The sequence below is a fragment of the Sparus aurata genome, chromosome 21 (genome assembly GCF_900880675.1).
Source record: "Sparus aurata chromosome 21, fSpaAur1.1, whole genome shotgun sequence".
In the NCBI taxonomy this organism is placed as follows: Eukaryota; Metazoa; Chordata; class Actinopteri; order Spariformes; family Sparidae; genus Sparus; species Sparus aurata.
Genome location: NC_044207.1, coordinates 567,694 through 593,115, shown reverse-complemented (window position 1 = coordinate 593,115; position 25,422 = coordinate 567,694). Strand labels below are relative to the sequence as shown.

The 25,422-nt window shown below is 42.6% G+C and overlaps 1 protein-coding gene across 2 annotated transcripts in view; it reads left to right on the top strand.

Moving 5' to 3' along the window:
- Nucleotides 1–23,876, top strand: part of LOC115572994 (dual specificity protein phosphatase CDC14AB-like) — a 76,462-nt gene extending 52,586 nt beyond the window's left edge. Inside the window, exons 7-14 of one of the 2 annotated variants that reach the window (XM_030403555.1) lie at nucleotides 862–924; nucleotides 6,376–6,463; nucleotides 6,712–6,942; nucleotides 7,050–7,188; nucleotides 9,111–9,336; nucleotides 13,737–13,828; nucleotides 21,514–21,642; nucleotides 22,638–23,876. In XM_030403555.1, the coding sequence (XP_030259415.1) occupies nucleotides 862–924; nucleotides 6,376–6,463; nucleotides 6,712–6,942; nucleotides 7,050–7,188; nucleotides 9,111–9,336; nucleotides 13,737–13,828; nucleotides 21,514–21,642; nucleotides 22,638–22,686 (1,017 nt within the window). In that variant the 3' untranslated portion in view covers nucleotides 22,687–23,876. The remainder of the gene's footprint in view (nucleotides 1–861; nucleotides 925–6,375; nucleotides 6,464–6,711; nucleotides 6,943–7,049; nucleotides 7,189–9,110; nucleotides 9,337–13,736; nucleotides 13,829–21,513; nucleotides 21,643–22,637) is intronic. The other variant, XR_003982195.1, reaches the window with a different exon arrangement.
- Nucleotides 23,877–25,422: the final 1,546 nt, after the last annotated feature.

Here is a 25,422-nt window from a genome sequence, read left to right as displayed (position 1 = left end):
TGGTGTAGAAGATTAAATTACATGCCCTCCCATCTTTATACAGGTCAAGAAAGAGTGTTTCTGGTCTTTCCCAGAGAACTTGTTGTTTATATTTGCTTCTTGCAGTCTTGCTTTTTACAGCTGGGGGATATTCTGTTGTCTCAGAGCAGGTAGACATCATGATACAGCAGTTAACACTCTGAGGTCTGTGAGTTTTTGAACAGGAAAGTTCCGTTGCTACTGCTGCAGGGTGATGCCACTGATGCCGGTGCTAGGCAACTGTCCAACTGTTACTTAGCTAGTGCAAGCTAGTTAGCTGTTAGCTTTAATATTTCAGTTGGGATTTTATTTGTAATTAAGTTGTAATTTAAAGTGTTAAAACTTACTGTCAGTGTCCAGTAGTTTTCACTTAGTCTTCTTGTTTGTTTAGTTGAGTCCTCCTCTGTCTTCTTCTTTTCTTTTCTTCTAGTTGTTTTGACTGCTCAGGTTAGCAACATTGTTAGCAACATTGTATCCAACCGGCTAAATGTCTTGATCTTTGTCTTGATCTTTGTCTCCAGGGTCCTGTTCCAGCTGTTTTTCCTCTCTTTCTCTTCTCTGGCTTGCTGTGTTGACCTCTGTATTCAAGTTCCTTACCATTTTTCAGTGTTTATCTTATTTCTGAACAAAAACCAATAATATTGTTCAGGAGCTATTCTTAAGCATGTCTGCTCAGTTCGTTACCTTGGTAACTGTCTCTCTCTGTGTCTCTCTGTCTCTCTGTGTCTCTGTCTCTGTCTCTCTCTGTCTCTCTGTGTCTCTCTCTCTGTGTCTCTGTCTCTCTCTGTGTCTATGTGTCTCTCCGTCTCTGTCTGTCTGTCTCTATCTGTCTCTCTCCTCCAGGCATTGCAGCATGGTTTCTTTGACTTTGACAGTTTCAATGTTGAGGAATATGAACATTATGAGGTGATGACGCATGCACAAGCCCACACACACATACGCATACATACGCACGCACACACACACACACACACGCGCTCAAACACGACTGGTCAGTAGCCGTCCGACTACAAAGAATGCATCCGATTCCAAAATGTTGCCCATTGTCTACAGATATCTACCACTTAGTAAGCAGTAGTAGTTAGTTAATAGATACAACTCAAAAATTACTCAATCCTAAATATCCTGAACGTTTTTGTGTGAGCTGTATCCCAGAAGTCGTTTGGATGGATAACAAGTTATGAAGCTCTATAGAGAGTCTTTGGAGATTTCTTTTCTTTTCTCTCAGCACTCAGACAGCTCCAGCTGCTGGAGGAACTGTAGCTCCCAGGAAGCCCCATGATCACTTTTACTTTCAACATCAAAATATTAAATCAAATCACTTCTTTGGAAGTGTAGCTGATAGAAAATCAATTAGAAAGAAATGTCTTCAGTCAGACGGCCCATCCAAAGAGAACTGGTACGTTATCTTTCATTAAATCTTTGGAATGGGAACAAAGACCTTTTCTACCAGGCTTCAGGCTTCCTCGAAACGCCCATCTTTTGTTGTTTATTCAACTCTTCTAAAATGAGAAACAGCCCATGTTTATGAAGGTAGATTTGTGTCTTTATTATTCAATCAAAAAAGAAGTTGCTTCAAACAAAAAAATATATATTTTCCATAGAAAAAAATCACTTCAATCAAAAAAAGAACTTTTTCAATCATAGAAAAAAGGTTTTGAATGAAAAAAAATATTTGAGACTCAAAAAATTGCATTTGAACACTTTTTTTTTAAATTGAAAATGTTTTCTTTGATTGAAGTAATCTTTTTTGTGTTTGGGCCATATTATGGGTAAGACATTTGTGTCTTAATTATTCAATCCCAAAAAATATTTTCAATCAAAGAAAAAACTGTTCAAGTGTTGTTGCTTTTTATTGAAAATATTTTTTTCAATTTGAAGTGATTTTTTTTTTGAATGAAGTGAAAAAAGTTTTTTGTTTTTTTTATTGAATTATTTTGACACAAACATCCCGCAGTGGGCGGGTGCTTCCCCATTGGTCAGACATGTTTGAGTGACAAGTGTCTACACCAACGACGTCTTTCTGACAAGCAAGTCATGGCCGCCAGCAAGCCAGGGAGCAGTGGTGGAGTTGTTAACTGCAGCATTAAAATGATTGGTGTCATGTTATTAGCCTACTCTGTTTGATATTTCGATTAAACATAAAGCTTGCTAACTTAGTTCACGTTGACTAATTTGTGTGATGTTGTTAGATATCTAACGCCGTCATATTGTCAGGCAGGCTAGCTGATAACGTAGCCGATGGCCCTGCACACTGAATGAATTGTTTATTTCACCTAAGTACAGAGGCTTGCTATGTGCTAGTGCTATGTTATGTTATAATAAGTAATGTCATTAGTGGTCAAACAACAGTCCACAGGCCAATTGTTGCCCGCAGCACTGCCTGTTTAGCAGCGGTTGTGCGCTCGCAGCAGGACAGATAATTTAACTTAATGTGGCCATGAATACATTTATTGTTTCGCCTGTTATGTGTTGCCCAAACGCAAATCTTGAGTAGGTTTACTCTGTTTTCTCACATTTAAAAAGGTCTTTGTACAGAGACAACATGAGATTTGCTTGTAGCTACAGCACCTAAAAAACCCACTGTAACCTATTTTCATACGCACACCCAGCCTCGCTTTCAATAAAACACACACTGGCATTTTATAATTGCGATCAGTGAAATATATGAAAACAATATAAAACACAGTTTAAAACAACAGTTGTTGTTGCTCTAAAGCTTCATATTTAAAAGCAGCCCAATGTAGAGCTGTCAGAAATTAAAATCAGCCTCCTCTTGTCATATTTGCAGCAACACTGTTGCTTCAGGCTGTGATCAGTCTTTTTTGTATCGCTCATACTCTCTCCATTAAAACAACCTGCTCCTCTTGGCTGAAATCAGCCCATTGTCACTCCATTTAGTGAGGAAGTGAGCCTAAGTAAGTACAGGCCTAAGGTCAGACTCATAATATATGGTTAAACCTTTGAACTGAAAGGTTTATCACACTATAGGTCTTAAAATGTGAAAATGGTGAACAGTTGAGAGATTTCATTCAAAATTAAGAAAAGTAATCATAATGTAATCAAATGTAATTAGTTACATTACTTTGAGAAAGTAACTGAAATAGTTACACTCCTATTACATTTTCAACAGGGTAACTTGTAATTGTAACCAACTACATTTCCAAAGTAATCTTCCCAACACTGGTGACTGTTGCTCTACCAAATATAAGAAAAATGTAAAAGACTTTTCCCACCATGCAGCCAACAGAGTCACTTTAATCTCTTTCACACGGGTCAAAAACCAAAGAACACACACTGACATCTGGCTTTGGTCTTTAATGTGAACATGTACCATCAACATTCACTGTTAGAGGACCTTTCACACATGAGTAGTTTTTCATCTGTCTCCCATGGAAGTTAAATCAGGTCATTAATCAAGAGCATAGATTTTCAGTTTGAGAGCATGATTTCATTCCTTTTCAGTGACACAGCTCCTTCGTGTGCTCAGATTTTTTCTCCTCATGCTCACATTTTGTGCTTGCATTTAAATTTCTTCTGCTTTCTTTCAAAATGTCCACTTAAAGTAAAAAATCACATGCCTGTGTTCACATTTCTCCTTCTTGCACACAAAAATGTCGCTCGCATTCAAATGTGCCCTCTGCGCGCTCAGATCTAAGTGCACGCGCTCAGAACACACACCTGCTCACAGGTCAAGTTCTGCTCTCGGATCTCTCCTCTGCTCACGGATTTTTCTTGTGTATCAACACTATCAACCAATAGAAGGCCGGCTACTGTTGACCAATCAGATTATACCCGCTTCTTTGCGGATGCGTTTGCTGTACGTCAAGGAGCGTCGCATACGGGCGGGCACTGTTTCTACCGGGTTTATCTACTTCCGTCCTCCAGGCTGTTAAATGTGGTGGTTCCCTTTATTTTATGATGACTTTTGGAATAAAATATCAGTTAATCAATACACGAGCGCCCGTGCTTTTCATTACAATAGCTACATACATCAACATAAAGTAGAACAATAGCGACTCTACTTTCGCCATATTAGCCAATAGCCAGCTACCCAGGCAGCGGGATATGTTATATAGTATAAATACGAAGGCATGAGCATGATTGTGACGATAGTATAGCGGTTAAGAACATTTGTTCATATTACTTTTTGCATCATGGGACGCTGGTTCGCATCCCGGCCCGGCCGGCACCCTCGCTCGCGTAATGAATGAAAAATACTCTATCATCATAGCGTATTTTTCATTACACCTTTTTAATCACGTATGTTTACCCACCATCTCTTGTTAAGCGTTTGTCAGGGGGCCCATGAAGGAAGAAGAAGAAAAAAAGAAGAAAAAAAAAACAGCGGTCCAGAATTGCCACAGACCCTGTTGTTGTGAATGAAATATCTGGGGGCGGGTCAGTAAGGTAACGCTGAGTGGCCTTGATGCCTGTCAGTCATGATGAGTCGCGTCTCGTCACCTCTCTGATGTGTCTGCAGCTGAGCACTGTGATCCATGTCTCTCTCCACGGCCGAGCGAGCTGTCATACCGTAAAATACCAGATAATAGCCGCGGCATTTATTTGTTTCAATCACTTAACAGACCAGGCGTTTATTTGGGACAGGCGTTTAATTCCTTCCTCTCAAAATCCGGAATGAAAATGTCACAAACTTCGCCAGCTTCTCGGTGAATTCTCTGGCATCCTCCTGCAAGTTGCGGCAGAGGAAACGACTCATCCAACTAGCACTCGCTGCAAACTCCTCATCTCTGCTGTCTGTCACTCACAGTTTTCCCGAGTTTTCCTCTGCATATTTTACGACGGAAAGTTTGAATTTCAAGTCATACTTTTTATTTTGTTGCTGCACCGGAGCCATGGCTGACAGAAAGCAGCACAACGCGTGAAAAAGGCGAAGAAGAAAAACGTGCAGTGTCAGTGGTCACGTCTTCTTCCTTGATTAAAAAAGAATAAATGATTTAGACCCAGCATTTATTTGGAACCAGCGGTTATTTATCAAAATATACACTTGCATCGGCGTTTAAAGGGACCCTGCGGTTAATTGACACGCGGCTATTATTTGGTAATATACGGTACATTTACACCCAACTCTGTACGCCGGGCCGGGATGCGAACCAGCGTCCTATGATGCAAAAAGCATCATAAATTGATGTTCCTAACCACTGTACCATCGTCTCAAACATATTAACCCTTCTGTATTTATACTATATAACATATCCCGCTGCCTGGGTAACTGGCTATTGGCTAATATGGCGAAAATAGAGTCGCTATTGTTCTACTTTATGTTGATGTAGCTACTGTAATGAAAAGCACAGGCGCTCGTGTATTGATTAACTGATATTTTATTCCAAAAGTCATCATAAATAAAGGGAACCACCACATTTAACAGCCTGGAGGGCGGAAGTAGATAAACCCGGTAGAAACAGTGCCCGTCCGTATGCGACGCTCCTTGAAGTACAGCGAACGCATCCGCAAAGAAGCGGGGATATTCTGATTGGTCAACAGTAGCCGGCCTTCTATTGGTTGATAGTGTTGATACACAAGAAAAATCCGTGAGCAGAGGAGAGATCCGAGAGCAGAACTTGACCTGTGAGCAGGTGTGTGTTCTGAGCGCGTGCACTTAGACCTGAGCGCGCAGAGGGCACATTTGAATGCGAGCGACATTTTTGTGTGCAAGAAGGAGAAATGTGAACACAGGCATGTGATTTTTTACTTTAAGCAGACATTTTGAAAGAAAGCAGAAGAAATTTAAATGCAAGCACAAAATGTGAGCATGAGGAGAAAAAATCTGAGCACACGAAGGAGCTGTGTCACTGAAAAGGAATGAAATCATGCTCTCAAGCTGAAAATCTATGCTCTTGATTAATGACTTGATTTAACTTCCATATCTCCTTCCTGTCACAGCTGAATTTAAAAGAGAGACTGAAGTAGAAGATTGTCAGCACCATAGAACTGTCACTGCCTCTCTGCTGCTTTCTGCTGTTTTGTAATGATGAATGTGACATAAATATCAGAACACAATTAAAGGCAAACCGAGCAACTGGCAACAGGACAGGAGTCAACTATCAAGTTTTAGCAGGTTCACCAGCATCATAAACACCCTTAATAATCACAGTACTATTATATCATTGTACTGATCTGTGAGAGCAATTCTGTACGTCTGGTGATTTAAAATACTTCACACTGTTGGTCCCTGTAAATAGTGCTGGTATAGAACTGATATAACTGCTGGTATTAATATTTCCCAATGAAATGCAGCATTGACTCACTATGATAGGTATATTGTGATGTTGAGAGTGTCACAGAGTTTGAACACCTCAGTCACACTCTGCAGCGGCTTTTCATCTCTGTTTTCAGCGAGTGGAAAACGGGGATATGAACTGGATCGTTCCAGGGAAGATTCTGGCCTTCAGCAGCCCTCACCCTCGCAGTAAGATAGAAAACGGTGAGTCAGATTCCATGTCAGAACTTTCCTCTACACCACTGGCTTACACATGACTCACAGGAGTCTCCACAGCCTCTGTAAGGTCCCCAGGATCTGAGGTGTATTTAATTATATTCATTCTTTTGAAATCAGCATGTGATCAGAGACTGACATTTTTACCCCCATTAAATTATTACTGACAGTATTCCATGTTATCACTAGAACTGCTCTCATTCACTTCTAATAAATCATAATTGTTGTGTTTACAGGTTATCCTCTTCACGCACCAGAGGCATATTTTGTCTACTTTCACCAAAATAACGTCACAGCCGTGGTCCGTCTAAACAGGAAGTTGTATGAAGGCAGACGGTTTGAGGATGCAGGATTTGAGCACCATGACCTCTTCTTCCTGGATGGGACCACGCCCTCTGACCTCATCTGCAGGCGCTTCCTGCATGTGTGTGAAAGTACTGAAGGAGCTGTGGCTGTGCACTGTAAAGGTGCGAGTGGATTGACTTTAACACAGGAGAGAGTGGAGCTGTCAAATCTGACCCTCATCTAAAACCCCTCACTCTTAACCTCCTCTTATGAAACCTTTCCTCCATAGCTGGCCTCGGCCGTACTGGCACTCTGATTGGCTGCTACCTGATGAAGCACTTCCGGTTCACTGCAGCTGAGGCCATTGCTTGGATCAGAATATGCCGGCCCGGATCCATCATCGGTCGACAGCAGAACTTTTTAGAGGAGTAAGTTTCAGGCTCACATGTGACTCCACCCAATTAAGCACCAGCTGCTGGTGCGTCATTGGATGGATTACCACTGTGACAGTAATCATCAAAAAAGAATGTCAATATCCCAGTCAGCTTCACTCTATTTTAAGATTAACTGTTCAAACCCCAAGGTCCCACAATTGGGGGACTTTAAAATATGCAGAACAACCACAGAGCCACTACTGCACTAATTATGAAAGAATATAGTCATATTTTATATCAAATTAAACAGCAGAAGCTGGGCTACAACAACATGTTTATATGACCCAAACACAGCCCAAACACTACTCAAATAAACAACTAAACATCAAACTTCGAAGTATTCAAATAAACCTTGTGGTTGCAGAGATATACTCATTTTATTATGGATACGCAATTTTCGAGCAGAGGCCTAGAAAATTGGCTTGGGGCTTAAAGGGTCAAAAGGTTAGGGCTGTTGTGTTTTTTTTATTTTTTTGTTAGGGTTATAGTTCTTCTTCCTCTTGTTGTCCAAAAACTATTCAAAACTCATCAGTGAGGGACGTGTTCCTTCATCACCATCAGCACACACACTGATCCCACATACACTGTCCTATAGAGCACCAAACGTGGATTAATTTGCTACTGAAAATAGTCCCCAACAATTGCAACATTTTCTCCTGTTTCAGTTAACGTTTGTCAAGAACATACAGTGACCACTTGTTTTTATGAAATGACTGAAATGAAATATATCTACTGTTAGAGATTAATGTCTAGGTTTGAGTCCGACTGACACATTCTCAGGTTTAGTCTTTTTACAGTGTTTGTTAACAACCAAAAATATTGAAGTGCACCAGCCCGATCCTTATACTTCACAATGTTGATAATGTGCATGCTAACATGCCAACCATTTTCAACATATTCATTATGTACATCAACATTTCCTGATTTAAAATCATCTAGTACTGTCATCAGTTCAAAATATTAATGTGTCCAATACTTTGGTTCATGACCAAATCTGCACAACTAAAGACATTCTCATCCGACTCAGTGTATCAAATAAAGAATTACAGGAGTTACTGTGGATTCCAGCTCGGCCTTCCAGACAGCTTGTGAGCCAGTGAAGATAAATCCACTCTATAATCCCCAAATCTTAAAATAGTAAAGCCTGTGCTCTCCTTCACTCCGGGTATTTCTTCCTCCTGAAGCTCGGGCTCTGACCACGGCTGTCTCCTCCAGAGCTGTCCAGCTCCAGCAGCTGTCTGCTGTTTAACACTAACAGGGTTGCTCATTAATCCGACACATCGCTTGTCCCTCCCCTCCAGTCTGTTAGTACAATGACGGCACAGAAAGACAGATGAGCCTGTTTGTCAGATATTTGCATTTAAATCCTCCAAAAGGCACAAACAGCACAAACACGTCTGAGCGGTGAAGATCGGTGACTGGGACTATCTAAGGCCCAGTGAAGCCCAGCAAACAGCTGGCTGCTACCTGTCACTCAAAGAGGCCTCGCCTCAAAAATGAATCATTTTAAGCCTTAATATAATATAATGGAGTGACTTATATAAGAACCCCCCGTGCTGTTGTCATGAGTGGGACAGCTGGCTTCAGAGACCGAGGCTGTAAACACTTCATTGCTACTGTAGCTGGACAATTTGACACGAGCTGCTGGAGCCTCAAGTGGACATTTGAGGGACTGCAGTTTTTGTTACTTCCATGTTGGCCTCATCTTTCAAGCTGCAGCATTTATGTCATAGGTACATAGTGCCTATGTTCAACCTAAGAAGAGCCATGAGCATGGTTGTAGAGCCTTGTTAAGTGTTTGTTGTGGTGGCATCTCATTTTTGTCAAGAATTTAACAGGCTGAATGCACAGTATTGTTTTTGCTCTCTCTCTCTGTGTGTGTTTGTGTGTGTGTGTGTGTGTGTGTGTGTGTGTAGGAAACAACACACTTTGTGGGTCCAGGGTGACGTCCACCGCTCCAAACAGAAGCTGGTTCAGCAGAGACTGAGCCGCCAGCAGCAGCTTCAGCAGCAGAGTCGACAGCAGCAGCTTCAAACCCCCGACTTTGAGGGAGGGAGACAGCCAGCCATGTCCCGCATTCTCTCTAGCATGGATGACCTGTCAATCAACACCACCCTTTACAAATCATACAGCCTAGATGAGGTGAGGGGTGCGACATGGCCAGTGTTGGGCAAGTTACTCCAAACCAGTGTTGGGACTCGTTCCTCAAAAAAGTAATATATTACACATAACACTGTAGGATAGTATATGGGCCTCACATGGGCCGCACCATAAATATATAATGTAGGAGACACTGCTCAGACACTACTTTGATATATATATATGATAATTAATCACTGGTAATTAATTTTACACTCGTAAATGGGGCACCACCTCTGTGTTTAGTTCTTGGAATAATCAGGAGGACATTATTCCAAACACCTAACTGTACAAGTTGGCTTGGACAGTTAGAGTCCATTCAAAATCAGTTCATTCAGTCTCAATATTCTGAAGTAGTGACTTCTTTGCACGTATCCATCGGTTTTCCACATTAAAATTAAGTTCCAGACAAAGACAAACGATTATATATGTTTATTGACTAAATAACTTGGGTAAAATAAATGACATGACAATTTTAGATGAACAACAGATCACAGAGAAGGTTAAGACTTTAATAAGGAAAGTAATAAAGTCGTGTGACCGTTGGTAGATGGTAAAGTTAAAGGGTCAGGTTATATATATATTAAATATTACGGGAGTAATTTTTAATACTACAAGACTCTAATCTTAATTCTCTTAAATTCATAAGATAGGAGTTAGAACTTAGACAGAAGTCAGAACTTTAGACAGAAGTCAGAACTTTAGACACCACTCATTCTCACGTGTGTGGATCCAGCTGCATGAAGACGTTCAGCCGGTTTTGTCTGGGAGTCAGGAGGCACTGAAGTTTGGTGTTCTTGAGAGTTCTGGGTTGGACTACGGCACGGCGCGTCGGTCCAGTAGCCAAAGGGAAGGCCGGTACTCTGTTGAGGAACTCTTGGTCCGAAGGCCCAGCGGGGTTTCCGCCTTGGGAGCGCTGGGGGCAGAGTCGGTCTCGGCTGGGAGCACACAAGTCTTTTTGTTGGAGACTCCTTGTAAGGCTTCTGAAGAAGACACTGACTGCAGCGTTCTTCATCAGATGATCACAGTCTTGGTAGTTTCAAGTAGTGGTACTTAAGTTCTGATTCTGAAACTAATTCAACTTCTTCTGAATCCAGGCGGTGATAGTTTAACAGTATAAAATCAAAAATCAAAAAGAAAAGAATTTGTTCTATTAAAACTTGGATAAAAGTAAAACACTTAAAGTAGGGATTCAATTTGCTTGTCTTAGAGCTTGTTGCCAATATAAAACTAAAGATTACTTAAAAAAAATATAAAAAGGAAAGAAAGAAGGAAAGATAGTAGCGAGTGATGTGAAGAGAAGAAGTCAGGAGAGAAGAGAGAGAAGAAGAGGAGAGAAGGAGAGTGGGGAGAAGCGGCGAGCAGAGCAGAGGGGTCTGTTTTATGACCTGCAGCAGGCAGACTGAAAAGGGGGGGCCGGCAGACAGTGTCACACCTCCTGTGATCTGAGTTGAGGCTCCCAAAATTTTGATCTAACTACACTATTGTATTTAACATTTTGAAATCGTGTTTTAACCTTCCCAAAACTTCACCATCTTAAAAGTCAAATTTTTGCCTTCGTGAAAAGATGCAACATGACAATGATAACTTATCATTCAAAAGAATTATAACCTGATTAAGACATGAAGCAATAAAGTATACCACATATAACAATAAAGTATGCAATACACAGTAGGACCAAGGACTTATACATATTCCTTGTAGTTCTATCTTAACAAAACATATCAGACATTTAACTGGTAAATAACACAAGTGTTACACAAGGAATGATGATCAAGTCTCTTCCATCGACAAGGGGAGGGGCTGGTTTGTGTTGACCTCAAACTCATTCAGTAATAAACTTCATTTGGGCTTGACAATAACATGGGAAAGATCTATTGTATGACCTTCTTACGCTATTTCGGAATCTGCTAAAATTAAGAAATTAAGATTGTAGTTTATTTGTTATTTAGGACGTATTTGAATTTGGGTGAGAATAGAAGATAGGAATTGGAATGTCAGACTCAGGAACAACAACTGTCGTAAATAACAGTTGGACATGTGAGGAGAAGAATACACAGATTAGGTTTCGCACCTTGCCTTCCCCTACTGGAGAGTGTTCCAGAGGGAGAGAGATGTAGATTAGTAAGACATCTTAAATCACAACATCTGTGATAGAAACCAGTTCTCCCTTCTTCTGATGTGGAGAAAGAAGACTCTTTCGTGCTTGACCTCGTTTGACCTGAGGAAAAGGGGTTCATCTTCTTTGGAGGAAGGGGAACAGACCAGATGTGCTAAGTCGTCGTGGAGAGAAGATATGCCAGGTCAGGAGGTGGGGGGCTTTCAGTCCCATATGCTGGAAAAAGGAGTCAATTTGGGTTAAAGACAACACATTACTCTTAAAAATAGTAATGCCTTACATAACATGATTACTCTCTGAAGAAAGTAATTAGTTACATTACTCGTTACATTACTTGTTACATTCATGTTGCTCCACGGTTCCTTAGCACCAAGCTTTGTGTGTGCGTGCTGTCTCTGTAGGTGCTTCGTTAAGTTTGAGGTAGTGTTAGCAGCAGCGGAGAGAAGTTTCCAACACGGGCAAAGTGTGCACCTTACAGTCAAGTTATTTTCCTTACGTTCAACAAATTCAAAGTAATGTTTGTATCTCCAACCGTCAAAAGTGGCTTTACGCAGCGGGGGGTCTTCAGGCAAGTCACAGCAGCATGTTCTGCTCCTGTTGCTGACGCTGCCATTGTTATCCCATCTCCCCTTGCGGGTGGCGACTAACCAATCGGTGATGGAGGAAGATACCTTGTGCCAAACCCAAACCAATCACTGTTCCATTATTGACGCCCCCCGAGCTTGGCAAACTGTAATGTGATTACTACATTCAGAACAGTAATGCCTTACACTACTCGTTACTGAATAAAGTAATGTGATTACTTTGTAACGTGTTACACCTAAAACTGCTCCAAACACGTAATGCATAATTTATTGCTTGTGACTGTCATTTCAAAGTAATTACTTATATAATAATATTACTGTCTTTGAATTGTAAGGCATTACACTATTATTGCATTACTTTTAAGCTAGAGGCCCAAATGCAATAAACAATAAACATTAGCTAAAGGGCCTTAAAATGTAGGCTACAATCGATTCACAACCACCAACACTGAAAACAACAGTTTTTGAAAGGCTGGCCATGCTGAACATGAATTGCAATGGTAAAATTGAAACATTTGGGGTGCACTCAGTCCCATCAGAAGATCTACATTGAAAAATCATGTGTCAAAACTTTTTGTATGTCAACACCTTGGTATTAATATAAGGGGAAGCTGATTGCACTATACATTTTCTTAAAGCTTTTGTCCTCTAGATGTGATTAAACATGCATGGACATGTCCCACCTTCCTCTATCTATCAGGGACAGTACAGATTCCAATAATGCATCCACATTGTATTGAAAGTTTTTGAAACACACACATTGATTTTCAATCTAGCCTAAATCTCAAAATGTTCGATGTTAACACTCAAATTAAGTATGGGCAGACCTTCAAAAAAAGTTAGTTTCGTGTGTGTGTGTGTGGGGGGGGGGGGGGGTTGCCTACATTGTAAGGCCCCTGAGCTAATGTTTATTGTATTTAAGAGAAGTTTTTGTATGTTTTATCTGGATACAGACTGACATGAAACAGATTGACGTTATGTTGCTGTTCTGTTGGCTATTTTATATTATAGTCAATAGCCCAGTAGCAATAACCTGTGGAGGCAATGCTTGCCTTGTCGTTGCTAGCCTAGACTGGGATCTTGCTCACAATTTTTCTTGAAAAAAAAAAGCAGCATATCCTCAACATACTCTGCCACCAGTCTCCTCACTTCTTGAGGTTCAAGCATTGCAGAGACGGGAAGAACGGGAGAATGTTTTTTCTCCGCTCATCTCATCCTCAGTTTGCTTTCTTTTAGTCACTAGCTTAATGTTAGTGTGGCACCACTCTAGCACTTAGCACTTAACTATAATGTTCTTCGCACCCTTGTCCAGAGTCCAACTTGTCTGCCGCTGCAGTCATCTTCTCCTCAATCAATAGTTATCTAGCACTAACAGGAAGTAAACATTTGTGCAGATTTTTTTCTCCTCTGCTAATCTCACGGTGTTGGCGAATTTGTATAAAAACGCATCACTTTATTTCGGGTTTAAAATGCATTGTAGCGATACAGCAAAAAGTAATGCATTACAGTAATTGCATTACTTTTGTAGCTTTTACTCCCAACACTGGACATGGCATGGCCCTTTATATTGATCATTGCAGTAGTAAATATATAAACTTACGCATACAAATGACTTGACATTTTGTTAAAGTTAAATCAGAACAATGTTTTCTTTTCATTGTGTTTTACTGTTAATTGTCTCTTTGTAACAACACTTATAGAGTAACTACACAGAGGACAGTCTGACTCAGGGAGACAAACTGAGAGCACTGAAGGGAAAACGACCACCACGATCAGCTTCCTCCTCCTCAAGGTACAACATGGTTACAACATGAGGATCAATATCACTTCTACGTCTACGGCGTTAGCTTAGTTTAGCCCAAAGACCAAATGTTTGTATAGACTTAACAAATGAGTTATAACTAATAAAATGTATGTCTGGGTACTTTTGTTAATTTTTCCCAGTGATGGCGTTATATCACAGTTGTCAGGCCTGGACTAAAAAGAGGACTCAGATGCAGGGCAGAATCAGAATTCAGACTTTTATTCTGAAATAGTTGGGCGTTCAAGACAGAGAGACACATGAATAGGTTATAAAACCTAACCTGACTACACTGTTGGTATGAGAAAACAACAAACAAGGAAATCAAAATCACTCCGGAAGGAGGGAAAACGAGAAATCAAAATGCTTCACGAGGGAGGAAAAACTGATAAATCAAAATCGCTCCACACAGGGAGGAAAACTAAGACTACATTAAGAAATCTGATCTAAGAAACTAGGAAAACAAGGACACTCCAAAAGGAGGAGGAAAACAGAGGATAACTACCTACTCTGAGCTCTACAAGAAAACAAAGTCGCTCCAAAATGGAGGGAAAACAAAAGGCTAAATCTGAAAACGAGAACTAAAAGGCACTATCAAAATTTACAAACAAAATTCACTCTTCTCGAGGCACAAGGAAAACAGAACAAAAATCAACATGAACTTTGAATACTTATCAAGACAAGACTGTGACGAAAGGGCTGGGGTGCACGCAGGAACGAGACACACTGGCACAAGACAAACGAAGACACAGACTATTTAACACAGGAGGGAGAGTGGAACAGGTGGAAACAATCAGGAATCAGGGATGACATCAGACCGGTGACACAAGAGGAAGGGCAAGTGACCTGAAACGATAGGGAGGTTAGATTTTCAAAATAAAACAGGAAGTTCACAAGACAAAAAACCAAGACAAGACCTCACCGCTGAAGAACCCCCCCTTCTAGGACCGACGGTCCAGGTTGACCAGGATGGTCCCTATGAAAATCCTCAATTAAATCAGGGTCAACAATGTGGCGTGAGGGAACCCATTGTCTTTCTTCTGGTCCATATCCTTCCCAGTCTACCAGATATTGTTTGCCCCGGCCGCGTACCGCCAGCAACTGTTTGACCTTGTATACTGGACCGCCGTCTATCACTTCGGGTGGTGGGGGTGGTGCGGTGGGTGGGACCAGTTGACTCTCTGTGACAGGTTTAACTTGACTTACGTGGAAGGTCGGGTGTACGCAGAGGGACCGGGGCAAACGTAGTCGAACTGTTGCAGGACCGATGACTCTGGAGATGGGGAATGAACCCACATATCTTGGTGCCAGCTTCTTGAGGGCACTCGAAGATGCAAGTCTTTTGCTGAAAGCCAAACTCTCTGACCGGGTTGATAGTTGGGAGCCGGTCGCCTCTTGCGGTCTGCTGCCTTTTTGACCTGGTCTCCTTGACGGATCAGAATCTGTTGAGCGGCTGCCCAGATCCGGCGGCAGTGGCGAACCATGACGTGGGCGGCAGGCACTGTTACCTCCAACTCGTTGACAGGAAAAACTGGAGGTTGGTAGCCAAAACCACAATGAAAAGGAGACAAACCAGTAGCAGAAGTAGGCAGAGAATTATGAGCATACTCAACCCAGATCAGGTGTTTGCTCCATGCTGAGGGATTCTGGGAGACCAGGCACCGGAGACCAGTTTCCATCTGCTGATTAAGGCGTTCGGTCTGGCCGTTCGCCTCCGGCAGAACTCCCTCCAGAACCGAGACACAAATTGAGGCCCCCGGTCAGATACAATGTCCTTGTGAAAGCCGTGGACTCTGAAAACTTGGTTCATCATGACCTCTGTCGTTTCCTTCGTTTCCTTGGCAGAGGGCAGTTTGGGCAGGGCTATGAATCTAGCCATCTTAGAGAACCTGTCCACCACAGTAAGGACTGTGGTGTTGCCTTGCGATACCGGGAGCCCCGTGACGAAGTCTAGTGAGATGTCTGACCACAGTCTGGAGGGGATGGGAAGCAGCTGCAAGAGACCCATGCGGGACCCGGAGGATGTTTTGTTTCTGGCGCAGGCCGAACATGCCTTTATGTACTCCTGGACCTCCAGCTCCATAGATGGCAACCAGAACCTCCGGGAGATGGCGAACATAGTCCTCTGAACTCCCAGGTGGCATGAAAGTAGTGAGGCGTGGGCCCATTGAATCACCTGTGGGCGCATCTCAACTGGGACAAACAATCGATTCTCAGGGCACCCACTAGGTGGCAGAGCCTCACCAATGGCCTGCTTTACCTCATTTTCTATCTGCCAAGTCACCGCTCCTACCACACAGGTCAGTGGAAGGATGTTTTCAGGTTCTTTGGCAACAGGCTCGGGGTCAAACAGTTGAGACAGGGCATCAGGTTTTACGTTCAGAGACCCTGGCCTGCAGGAGAGAGAATAGGATAAACGGTTAAAAAAAAAAAAGCGCCCACCTGGCCTGGCAAGAGTTGAGTCGTTTAGCTTTTTTGATATACTCAAGGTTTTTGTGATCCCTCCATACAATGAACGGCTGGCTAGCTCCCTCCAGCCAGTGTCTCCACTCTTCCAATGCTACCTTTACCGCCAACAGCTCCCTGTTGCCCACGTCATAATTCCTCTCTGCCCTGGACAGCCGTCTCGACAGAAAGGCGCATGGATGCATCTTGCCGTCTTGTTCTGATCGTTGGGAGAGAACGGCCCCATCCCCTTCGTTGGAGGCATCCACCTCGATTACGAACTGCCGCTGTAGATCTGGCATGGTTAGAATGGGTGCTGAAGTGAAGCGTCGTTTTAGGGTCTGGAAGGCAGCTTCTCCTTCGGGCGACCACCGGAACTGCACCTGGGAGGACGTAAGAGCATGGAGAGAGGCAGCTATTGCGCTAAAGCTTCTGATAAACCGCCTGTAAAAGTTAGCAAACCAGAGGAACTGCTGAACCTTCTTGCGGCTATCAGGTGTGGGCCACTCAGCCACAGCTCTAACTTTAGCCGGATCCATCTGTACCTTTCCAGGGGCTACAATAAAGCCCAAGGAAGGAGACAGTGTCGGCATGAAAGCCACTTTTCTCGGCTTTCACATAGAGTTGATGCTCTAGCAGTCGTTTCAATACTTTGGTAACGTGAACTTTGTGTGTTTTGAGATCGGGAGAATAAATCAGAATGTCATCCAAGTATACATAGACAAAATGGTCAAGGAAATCTCTCAAAACATCATTGATCATGGCCTGAAAAACAGCAGGAGCATTAGTGAGCCCAAAAGGCATGACCAGATATTCATAGTGGCCACTTGGTATATTGAATCCGGTCTTCCACTCGTCCCCCTCTCTTATGCAAATCAGATGGTAGGCGTAGATCAAGCTTGGTGAAAATCTTGGCCTGTCGAAGCTGGTCAAAAATAGAAGACATAAGAGGTAGAGGATAGCGGTTTTTTATGGTGATGTCGTTGAGTGGGCTATAGTTAATGCACGGTCTTAGGGAGCCATCCTTCTTGCCCATGAAGAAAAACCCCGCCCCTGCAGGAGATGAGGAAGGGCGAATCAAACCCGCCTTCAGTGAGGTCTCTATGTAATCCGTCATGGCCTCCTTTTCTGGTCCTGAAACCGAGTACAGGCGACCTTTGGGAATGTTAGAGCCCGGAAGAAGCTCGATGGCACAGTCGTAAGGTTGGTGGGGAGGAAGAGACATGGCTTTCTTTATATCAAATACCTCCCGAAGGTGGGGGTAGCAGGAGGGTACTGAGCTCAGGTCCGGGAATTCGGATTCTGTGGCAGAGTCAGTAAAATGCACGTTAAACATGGCAGCATTTTCTCCCGGAACGAACATTTAATGCATTCCCCTGTACAATCCTCTCCCCACCTCCCAATCTTCCCAGATCTCCAGTCTATGTGAGGGTTGTGACGAAATAGCCATGGCTGTCCCAAAATCAGAGTATGGGTCGGTGACTTGAATAAATAAAAACTGATGTGCTCTCTGTGGTCATCAATGCACAGCTGAATGGGTTTTGTGACATGTGATGGAAAAAAAAAAAAATTCTCCATTCAGAGCTTTAGCTTCGATGGGCTTATCTAATAGCTCCTTCTTCAAACCGAGTTTGTCGGCTAGTCTCCAGTTCATCATATTAGCATCAGCCCCTGAGTCTATGAGAGCTTTGAGTTCAATGACAGTTTTGTGGAAAACCTTGACGTTCGTGAGTGTACGTGAAACAGCATCTGAAGCTCTGAGTTGACTCACCACCACAGATTTCTTGGCTAGGCAAAAAGCGACAAGATGACCCGACTCCCCACAGTAGAAGCATCGACCCTCCTGTTGTCGTTTGCGGCGCTCTTCTTGTGATAGCCGGGTCCTTCCCAGCTGCATGGGTTCCTCTTCTTCCTTGGGCTGGGAATGATGGTGCTGCTCCAGCGATGACCTGCGGTGAGGTAGCCAGTCCGGTGACGTTCTCGCTGTTGCCATGCGTCCTCTGCTGCGTTGTTGTCGAAGCATGTTGATCCTGTTGTCGGTTCGTATGGCGAGTGCGATGAGGAAGTCCAGGTCTTCAGGTAAATCCAGGGGAATTAATGAATCTTGAATAGGAGCTGCCAGTCCCTTCCAAAATACGTCATAGAGAGCTGTGGAGTTCCATTCCCTCTCCGCCGCCAAGGTGCGGAAGCAAACGGCATAGTCACAAACAGAGTCAGTATCTTGTCTTAGCCCGCTCAGCTCCTGTGCCTTTTCCCGGCTGGTAGTAACCGGCTCAAAAGTCTTGGTTAAGGCGGACTCAAACCCGCTTATGGAGCTGCACAATGGAGAGTTTCTGCTGCACTCTGCTGATGCCCAGGGTTTGGCTCTTCCGGTCATGTTTGAGATCATGAAAGTAATCTTAGAACGATCGGTAGAAAAGGCATGTGGTGTTAATTCAAAATGAATCGAACAGTCAGTGAGAAAGGTCTTACACTGTCCCATTTCGCCTGAAAATTTGGCTGGTGGCGCCAACTTACTGCCAGCTCCTACGATCGATGCTGTCGGTACCGGAACTGTAGTGGCTGTGGGAGGCGGAGCCGTTGGGGTAGGCGGAGCTGCTGTGGTTGGTGGGGCGAGGTGCTCCTGTAAGCCTTGGAGTTGTGCTGAAAGATGCCCCAGGTGAGACGCCAATTGCTGTCTGAAATTTCTCCTGGTGAGACAGGCGGGTTTCTTGGGCCTGGAGAAGTTCCACCCACTGCCTGACCCCTGCTGAGTCAATACTGGCCAGTGTGTACCGTCAGGCCTGGACTAAAAAGAGCACACAGATGCAGGGCAGAATTAAAATTCAACAGACTTTTATTCTGAAATAGTTGAGCGTTCAAGAGAGAGAGACACATGAATAGGTTATAAAACCTAACCTGACTACACTGTTGGTGAGAGAAAACAAAAATAAACAAGGAAATCACTCCGGAAGGAGGGAAAACGAGAAATCAAAACGCTCCACGAGGGAGGAAAACTAAGACCACGTCAAGAAATCTGATCTAAGAAACTAGGAAAACAAGGACACTCCAAAAGGGAGGAAAACAGAGGATAACTATCTACTCTGAGCTCTACAAGAAAACAAAGTCGCTCCAAAATGGAGGGAAACAAAAGGCTAAATCTGAAAACGAGAACTAAAAGTCACTATCAAAATTTACAAACAAAATTCACTCTTCTCGAGGCACAAGGAAAACAGAACAAAAATCAACATTGACTTTGAATACTTATCAAGACAAAGGGCTGGGCTGGACGCAGGAACGAGACACACTGGCACAAGACAAACGAAGACACAGACTATTTAACACATTAAGGAGAGGGGAACAGGTGGAAACAATCAGGAATCAGGGATGACGTCAGACCGGGGACACAAGAGGAAGGGCAAGTGACCTTAAATGATAGGGAGGTTAGATTTTTAAAATAAAACAGGAAGTTCTTAAGACAAAAAACCAAGACAAGACAAGACCTCACCGCTGTGTGACAACAGTAGACAAAAACAACAGGTATAATCCAGTCAAACATGATTCTGGCTCAATGAACGTGTTTATTGGCTTCACATAGGAACAGAAATGAGGTCCAGGTCGGTGAGTGTTTTGGCAGAATAGCCTGCCTGATATTGTGGGTTTGTTAGTAAATGTGATGTGATTCCTTCTCTGAGGGGCTTTTCTATGAAGAACATTTACATCCAGCAGCAGCAGACACACATACTGAGGATCACAGAGCAGAAGAGTGTTAATGTTCATGGTGACAGCAGAGCCAGCTCAGCTTGTGTTGCAGCCACGTTAGCAGCAGATTGTGCTAACACTGAGTTCAACAGGTTGACAAAATAAACAGTTATATAAAACAATGACAGAATGTACAGATTTGAATTTTGAACTCTGTGACGATCCATGCTGGAGCTTGAGGTTTAAAGAGCAGCCTGCTTTCTGTGTTGCTGGCCCTCGTTGAGGAGGCAGTCTGAAGTAAAATGGTTGCTGCACACGTGTCAGAGTTTCCAGTTGTTGTGGGGACGTTTCCATCAAGATGACATTGATCCACTGGGTCTTTACTTCCTGTGATGGTGGGAGCAGATGGAGACGTTGACGTTGGTTCTTGTAGACAACAACAGAGAAATTGTGCAGCTTTGTTACCCCTCCACATGTTGGTGTCACTAGCCTCTTTCACACTGCCATTTGCATGCGGGGATCCTGCACCAATTCTCCGCACCCTCCTCTGTGTGAAAGTTTCAGATGCGGAGAGGGGGGAAATTTCGCTCCAGCGCTGATCCGCCTCTGGAGGTAGTATCAGGGCCGCATTATTGGTGAGCCGTCCCAGTGTGAACGGATAATCCGGAGGCACGGAGCCGGGCGTGTCGGTCGTGCAGTCTGATAACTGCACAGGTCCTTCACTCAACTAAATACAGAGAAATGTCCCAAAAAGCAACGTTACAGGACCGAACAAAAGTAACATAGCAACTGTAACTGTCTTTGGCAACTTATATGAGGAAAACAAATACCACAGCTGTACGTGGAGAAGCGTCTGTCCTCCTGTCTGTCCTACCGACTCTTAGTCACATTTCTGCGCGAAAACAGCATCTGTCACTGGCAAAAACTTTAACTCACCGAGTGTTTGTGATGAAAATGAACCACCGTGACCGTCAGGAAAACAGCCTCCGTCCCCGCGAGTGAGGGAGTCAGACAGCGACCTGTTTACTGATGGTGATTATGTAATTATGCAATTTAGCGCAAAAAACGTAACTTTCCAGGATGTTTGGGTCAGGATCTCAATCACTACACATTATAACAGCATCCATATGATTATAAACTGTCCGTGGGTTTAGATTAACAGGGGAACACCTGGGGAAACACCGACGTCATCAACATGACATCACCCGGGGGTGAACCACCACTCCGGGGATAATGCGGAGAGGCTGTGTAAAAAGGGCTACTGAAGGCCGAAGGCGTTAGTGAGGAAACAGATGTGTTTAACCCTCTAACGGCATGTTCTCACAGCAATAGTAAAGCACATTCAGTTTAACACACTAAACACTTGGTGGTGGACTCCAACACCAACTGAAAACTACTAGAACATGTAATATTAAATGTAAATGCACTGAGAGGCTATTGCAGAAAAAAAACAGACAGACAGACAAACAGTTTTTTTGCTTAGTATTTGGATGGTTTGTAAAATATGGAATGTGTTATAATGAGCTGATCCCTGTGTGTCTCTTACTCAGGTTAAATCTGTCGAAGGCCTCTCATTGCTCCATCCTGCCACCACCTAAGTCCCCTAAAGGCTCCCTCTCCTTCTCCTCCTCCTCTAAGAAGCTAGGGCGCAGCTCCTCCTCCACCACACAGCTATGGAGGTGAGTTGGATCCAAACCATACCGGTTCACTCTGTGACTCCATCATGCATTAGAAGTATACATAGATGAGATCCTCATAGGCAAGAATCAATAAAATCAAACCTTTGTTAAGTAATTCTCTCTTACTGTCTGCCTACTGTATGCAAGGCTGCAACTAACCATTTATCATTATTAATTACACTGTATGGCAAAAAAAGTCACCAGCTGGATTTAACGAAGCAAAGAGGTAAGAGCCTTCCACTGGAAAATTACTGCAGTGATTAACATGTTTCAGCTGGCAACAAGTTGCTTAACCCTAACTGATGAAGTGAGTCAATTCTCATTTCTTAAACTACCATGTCTGAAGACACATCCTGTGGTTGTAGAGAAGATGTCTTCGGTAGATTCAGTTGGTCAGGTCTAAGTTCAGCAACGTTATGTGCCCAAACATGAGGTCAGCTGACTACCTGAATCAACTAAATGAGCAGGTTTTTCCATCAAGGAATTTTTTTCTACCCTTATGACATGGGTATATTCCAAAATGACATTGCCACGATTCATCATGCTCAAACTGTGAAAGAGTGGTTCAGGGACAATGAGACAGTCCAGACCTGAACCTCAGTGAGAATCTTTGGGATCTGCTGGAGAGGACTTTACACAGCAGCCCGACTCTTCCATCATCAATACAAGATGGTAAAAGAATTAATGAAAATGAACTCTGGATGGAAATGACTGCTATGACATTACATAAGCTTATCAAAATGACACCACAGCCAATGTGTGCTAAAGCTAAAGCTAAAGGCGGTCCAACAAAATATTAGACTGTTTGACCACAATCCAAAGACATTCAATTTACTGTCACAAAGGAAAGAAATTAGGAAATGTTCATGTATAAGAACCTGGAATCAGATAATCTTGACTTCATTTTCCATGAAAACATACTCAGGATTTTTCAACATTTCATTTTTAGTGGTTGACAATGAATAAATTAACTGTATGCATACCTCTCTCCTCAGTCCCTTCAGCCTCAGCCTGTTCAGCACCAGGCCGGCCATCATTCACTGACTTTACAGCTCAGGCGTTCCTATTCTGCTCACAAGTCAAGTCGACTGATGATGGTAAAGAAAACTGGACAACCACCATGTTGTCTGGGCCTTAAACATCTTTATCATTTACCTTGATGATACTGTAATGATTTGTGTGACAGAGTAACTGCACTGTTAATGTAGAGTCAACTCAGAGTGAAGAAACACTCAGAGAATGAAACACTGGTCACAACATTGATATTGACTCTAATCTCAGTGTCTTCAGTAGAATATGAGCCATCGTATGTCAGAAGATAAACACACAAAATCTTAGAAAAATAATGTAATTTCACATACTGTGTACATCCCACTAGCATGAGTACTGAAACACTGAATTCAACAAAGTTGGAAGGAGTCATGATAAATGTAACACCATGTTCATAAGGTGTAGAAGTTTGGTCAGTGGACTGGTCCAGAGTCACATGACTCTAAACTTAAACTGCACTTTAATACTAGAACCTTAAAGGAAGAGTGCACCAGGGTTACACGTTAAAGTGTGTTTTCAGGTGTCGCTGCATATGTGGAAGAAGTATAAAACCTTTTGTGGCTCCGGGGGAAGCTGCATGTTATATGATAAATATACTCCAGTGATGTCACACAGGGGCTCAACTGCACTGTGGGTAATTTAGTCACAGACAAAATTGGTGAAGACCACCATCTTAGTTGAGATCTTAGTTGATAGTAAATCTTAGTTCTGAATGGAGCACTGAGTATGAACAGTTTGTATACATATACAGTAGGTCAATACATATTAAATATGTTTTTTAAAAATGATACAATATTTGGGAGATTTTATTTACTTTTAGTTGCCAACAATAGTGGAAGCAAAAATTGTGATTCTTAAGGGGAAGTTTCTTCTGTTTGAGTGTGAAGCTCTTAAAGCATGTGTGACTTTTCTAAACAAATGACAATGTGTTTTATGTTTGTATTTGATGCAACATCATCTTGCTATGCAAATATTATCCACCTATAAAAGTGTACTGTTACTACTATGAAAGACCTTCATCTGATCCTGGAGCAGGTGTGCTGATGGGGGAATGTGTTGTCTGATAACTGGTTGGTTCCAACGGAAGAAAATATATCATTAAGATGTGATAAGGTAGCTGCCTTTAGTGTTGCTGCAGAGATTGTTATTTTTAAAATGATAAAATAAAATTGTATTGATGATGATCATGAATGCTTGAGGTTGTTTATCAGTGAATGTGTTTTCATTTCACATCCCAGAGGAACTCCAGGAATACATCTGGTAGACTTTTTTTTTTTTTTAAAGATTTTTTTGGCATAGACACCTTTATTAAGCAGTAGACAGATATGAAATATGGGAGAAAGAGGGGGATGTGACATGCAGCAAAGGACCTCCGGCCGGATTCGAACCGGGGTCGGCTACGTTTATGGCATGCGCTCTAACCACTCGACCACCTGCGCGCCATCTGGTAGACTTTTAAAGCAGATGGTGTTTCTCCTCCTCCTCCTCCTTCTTAAACATTTTTTTAAAAAACAAAACAGGATGGAGGTAAGTTGAAGGATGAAACCCTCCATGCAGACAATTTTGTCTGCATCTGCCACGTTGTCCAGGTAACTGAACATATACAAAGAAACTAATGCTGAATGTTGTTGTTGTTCAGGGGACATGAAAACAAGCTAAAATGTCAGGAGCTTCAGGAGACGTGGATGTCTCACACTGAACCATGAATTGAAGCTGGATTAAGGAGACGTGTTGTGTGTTAAAAATACCGAGTCAATTCAACACTTGTTTAGTCTAAGTCAACTATGTGAGAGTTAGTTCCTCAAAAGAGTTGGTGTTAATCCAGTGAGTTAAATCTATGCAACCCTGTTCAGTGCTGATTTTAAAATATTAAAACAGTGACGGATAAATCTGAAGGCCAGCGGAGTGCGCATTTTAACTAGCTATGGTCTAGTCTTGATGGATGACGTTGTCGGCTTTACACGGCAAATGTCAAGCTATGGAGTAGAGAGCTGGAGATTGGGGATTGTGCTCCTGCTTGCCGAGGGACAGCTACTGAAAGTCAGTCAAGTTCTGAGAGCCGGGTGGCGTGTTGTTGTTGGAGGAATACAGCTGGAGGCCTCCTGGAGAAATAAACAAGCACCGGGCCGCCACACCAAGTCCCGTTTTAAATCCGGAGCTTTTTACTGACAGTAGTAGTTTATTTTTTTTAAACTTTTGGGATAAAAAAACTTTAGCTTCTCAAGCTAACATTAGCCGGAGCTAACACCGGAGTCACACACCCCCCCAGCTGCTGCCATAATAATAAACGCCTGAAATGCCGGTGAGTTTATGTAATGTTAAAGTTACACTATTTGTAGGGCCCTATAAAATACGTTTTAATTTTTCCAAAATTCCGTTTTAGTTTTCTTCCAAATTCCGTTTTTTCCGTTTTAATTTTTGGGAACTCTGTTTTTTCCGTTTAAATTTTTGGGAATCAAGTTTTTTTTACCTTTTACTCTTATTATACTACCAAAAACAGTGTGTTTTTTGATGTAAATGCCAAAAATGTACACACATTAAATAGAAATTACCTTAAATTTATTGAGGTGACAAACACATTTCCTCAATACTGTACCGTACATTAAAGTGCAACAAAAACATTTTGACTTCATCATGTCTTCATACAGCAGTATATTTTGTGTTTTTATGGGGTTCATTTGGGTTTCATTGAATAAAAACATGGTCAGCTCTCAGGCAGATCCAGTAAAT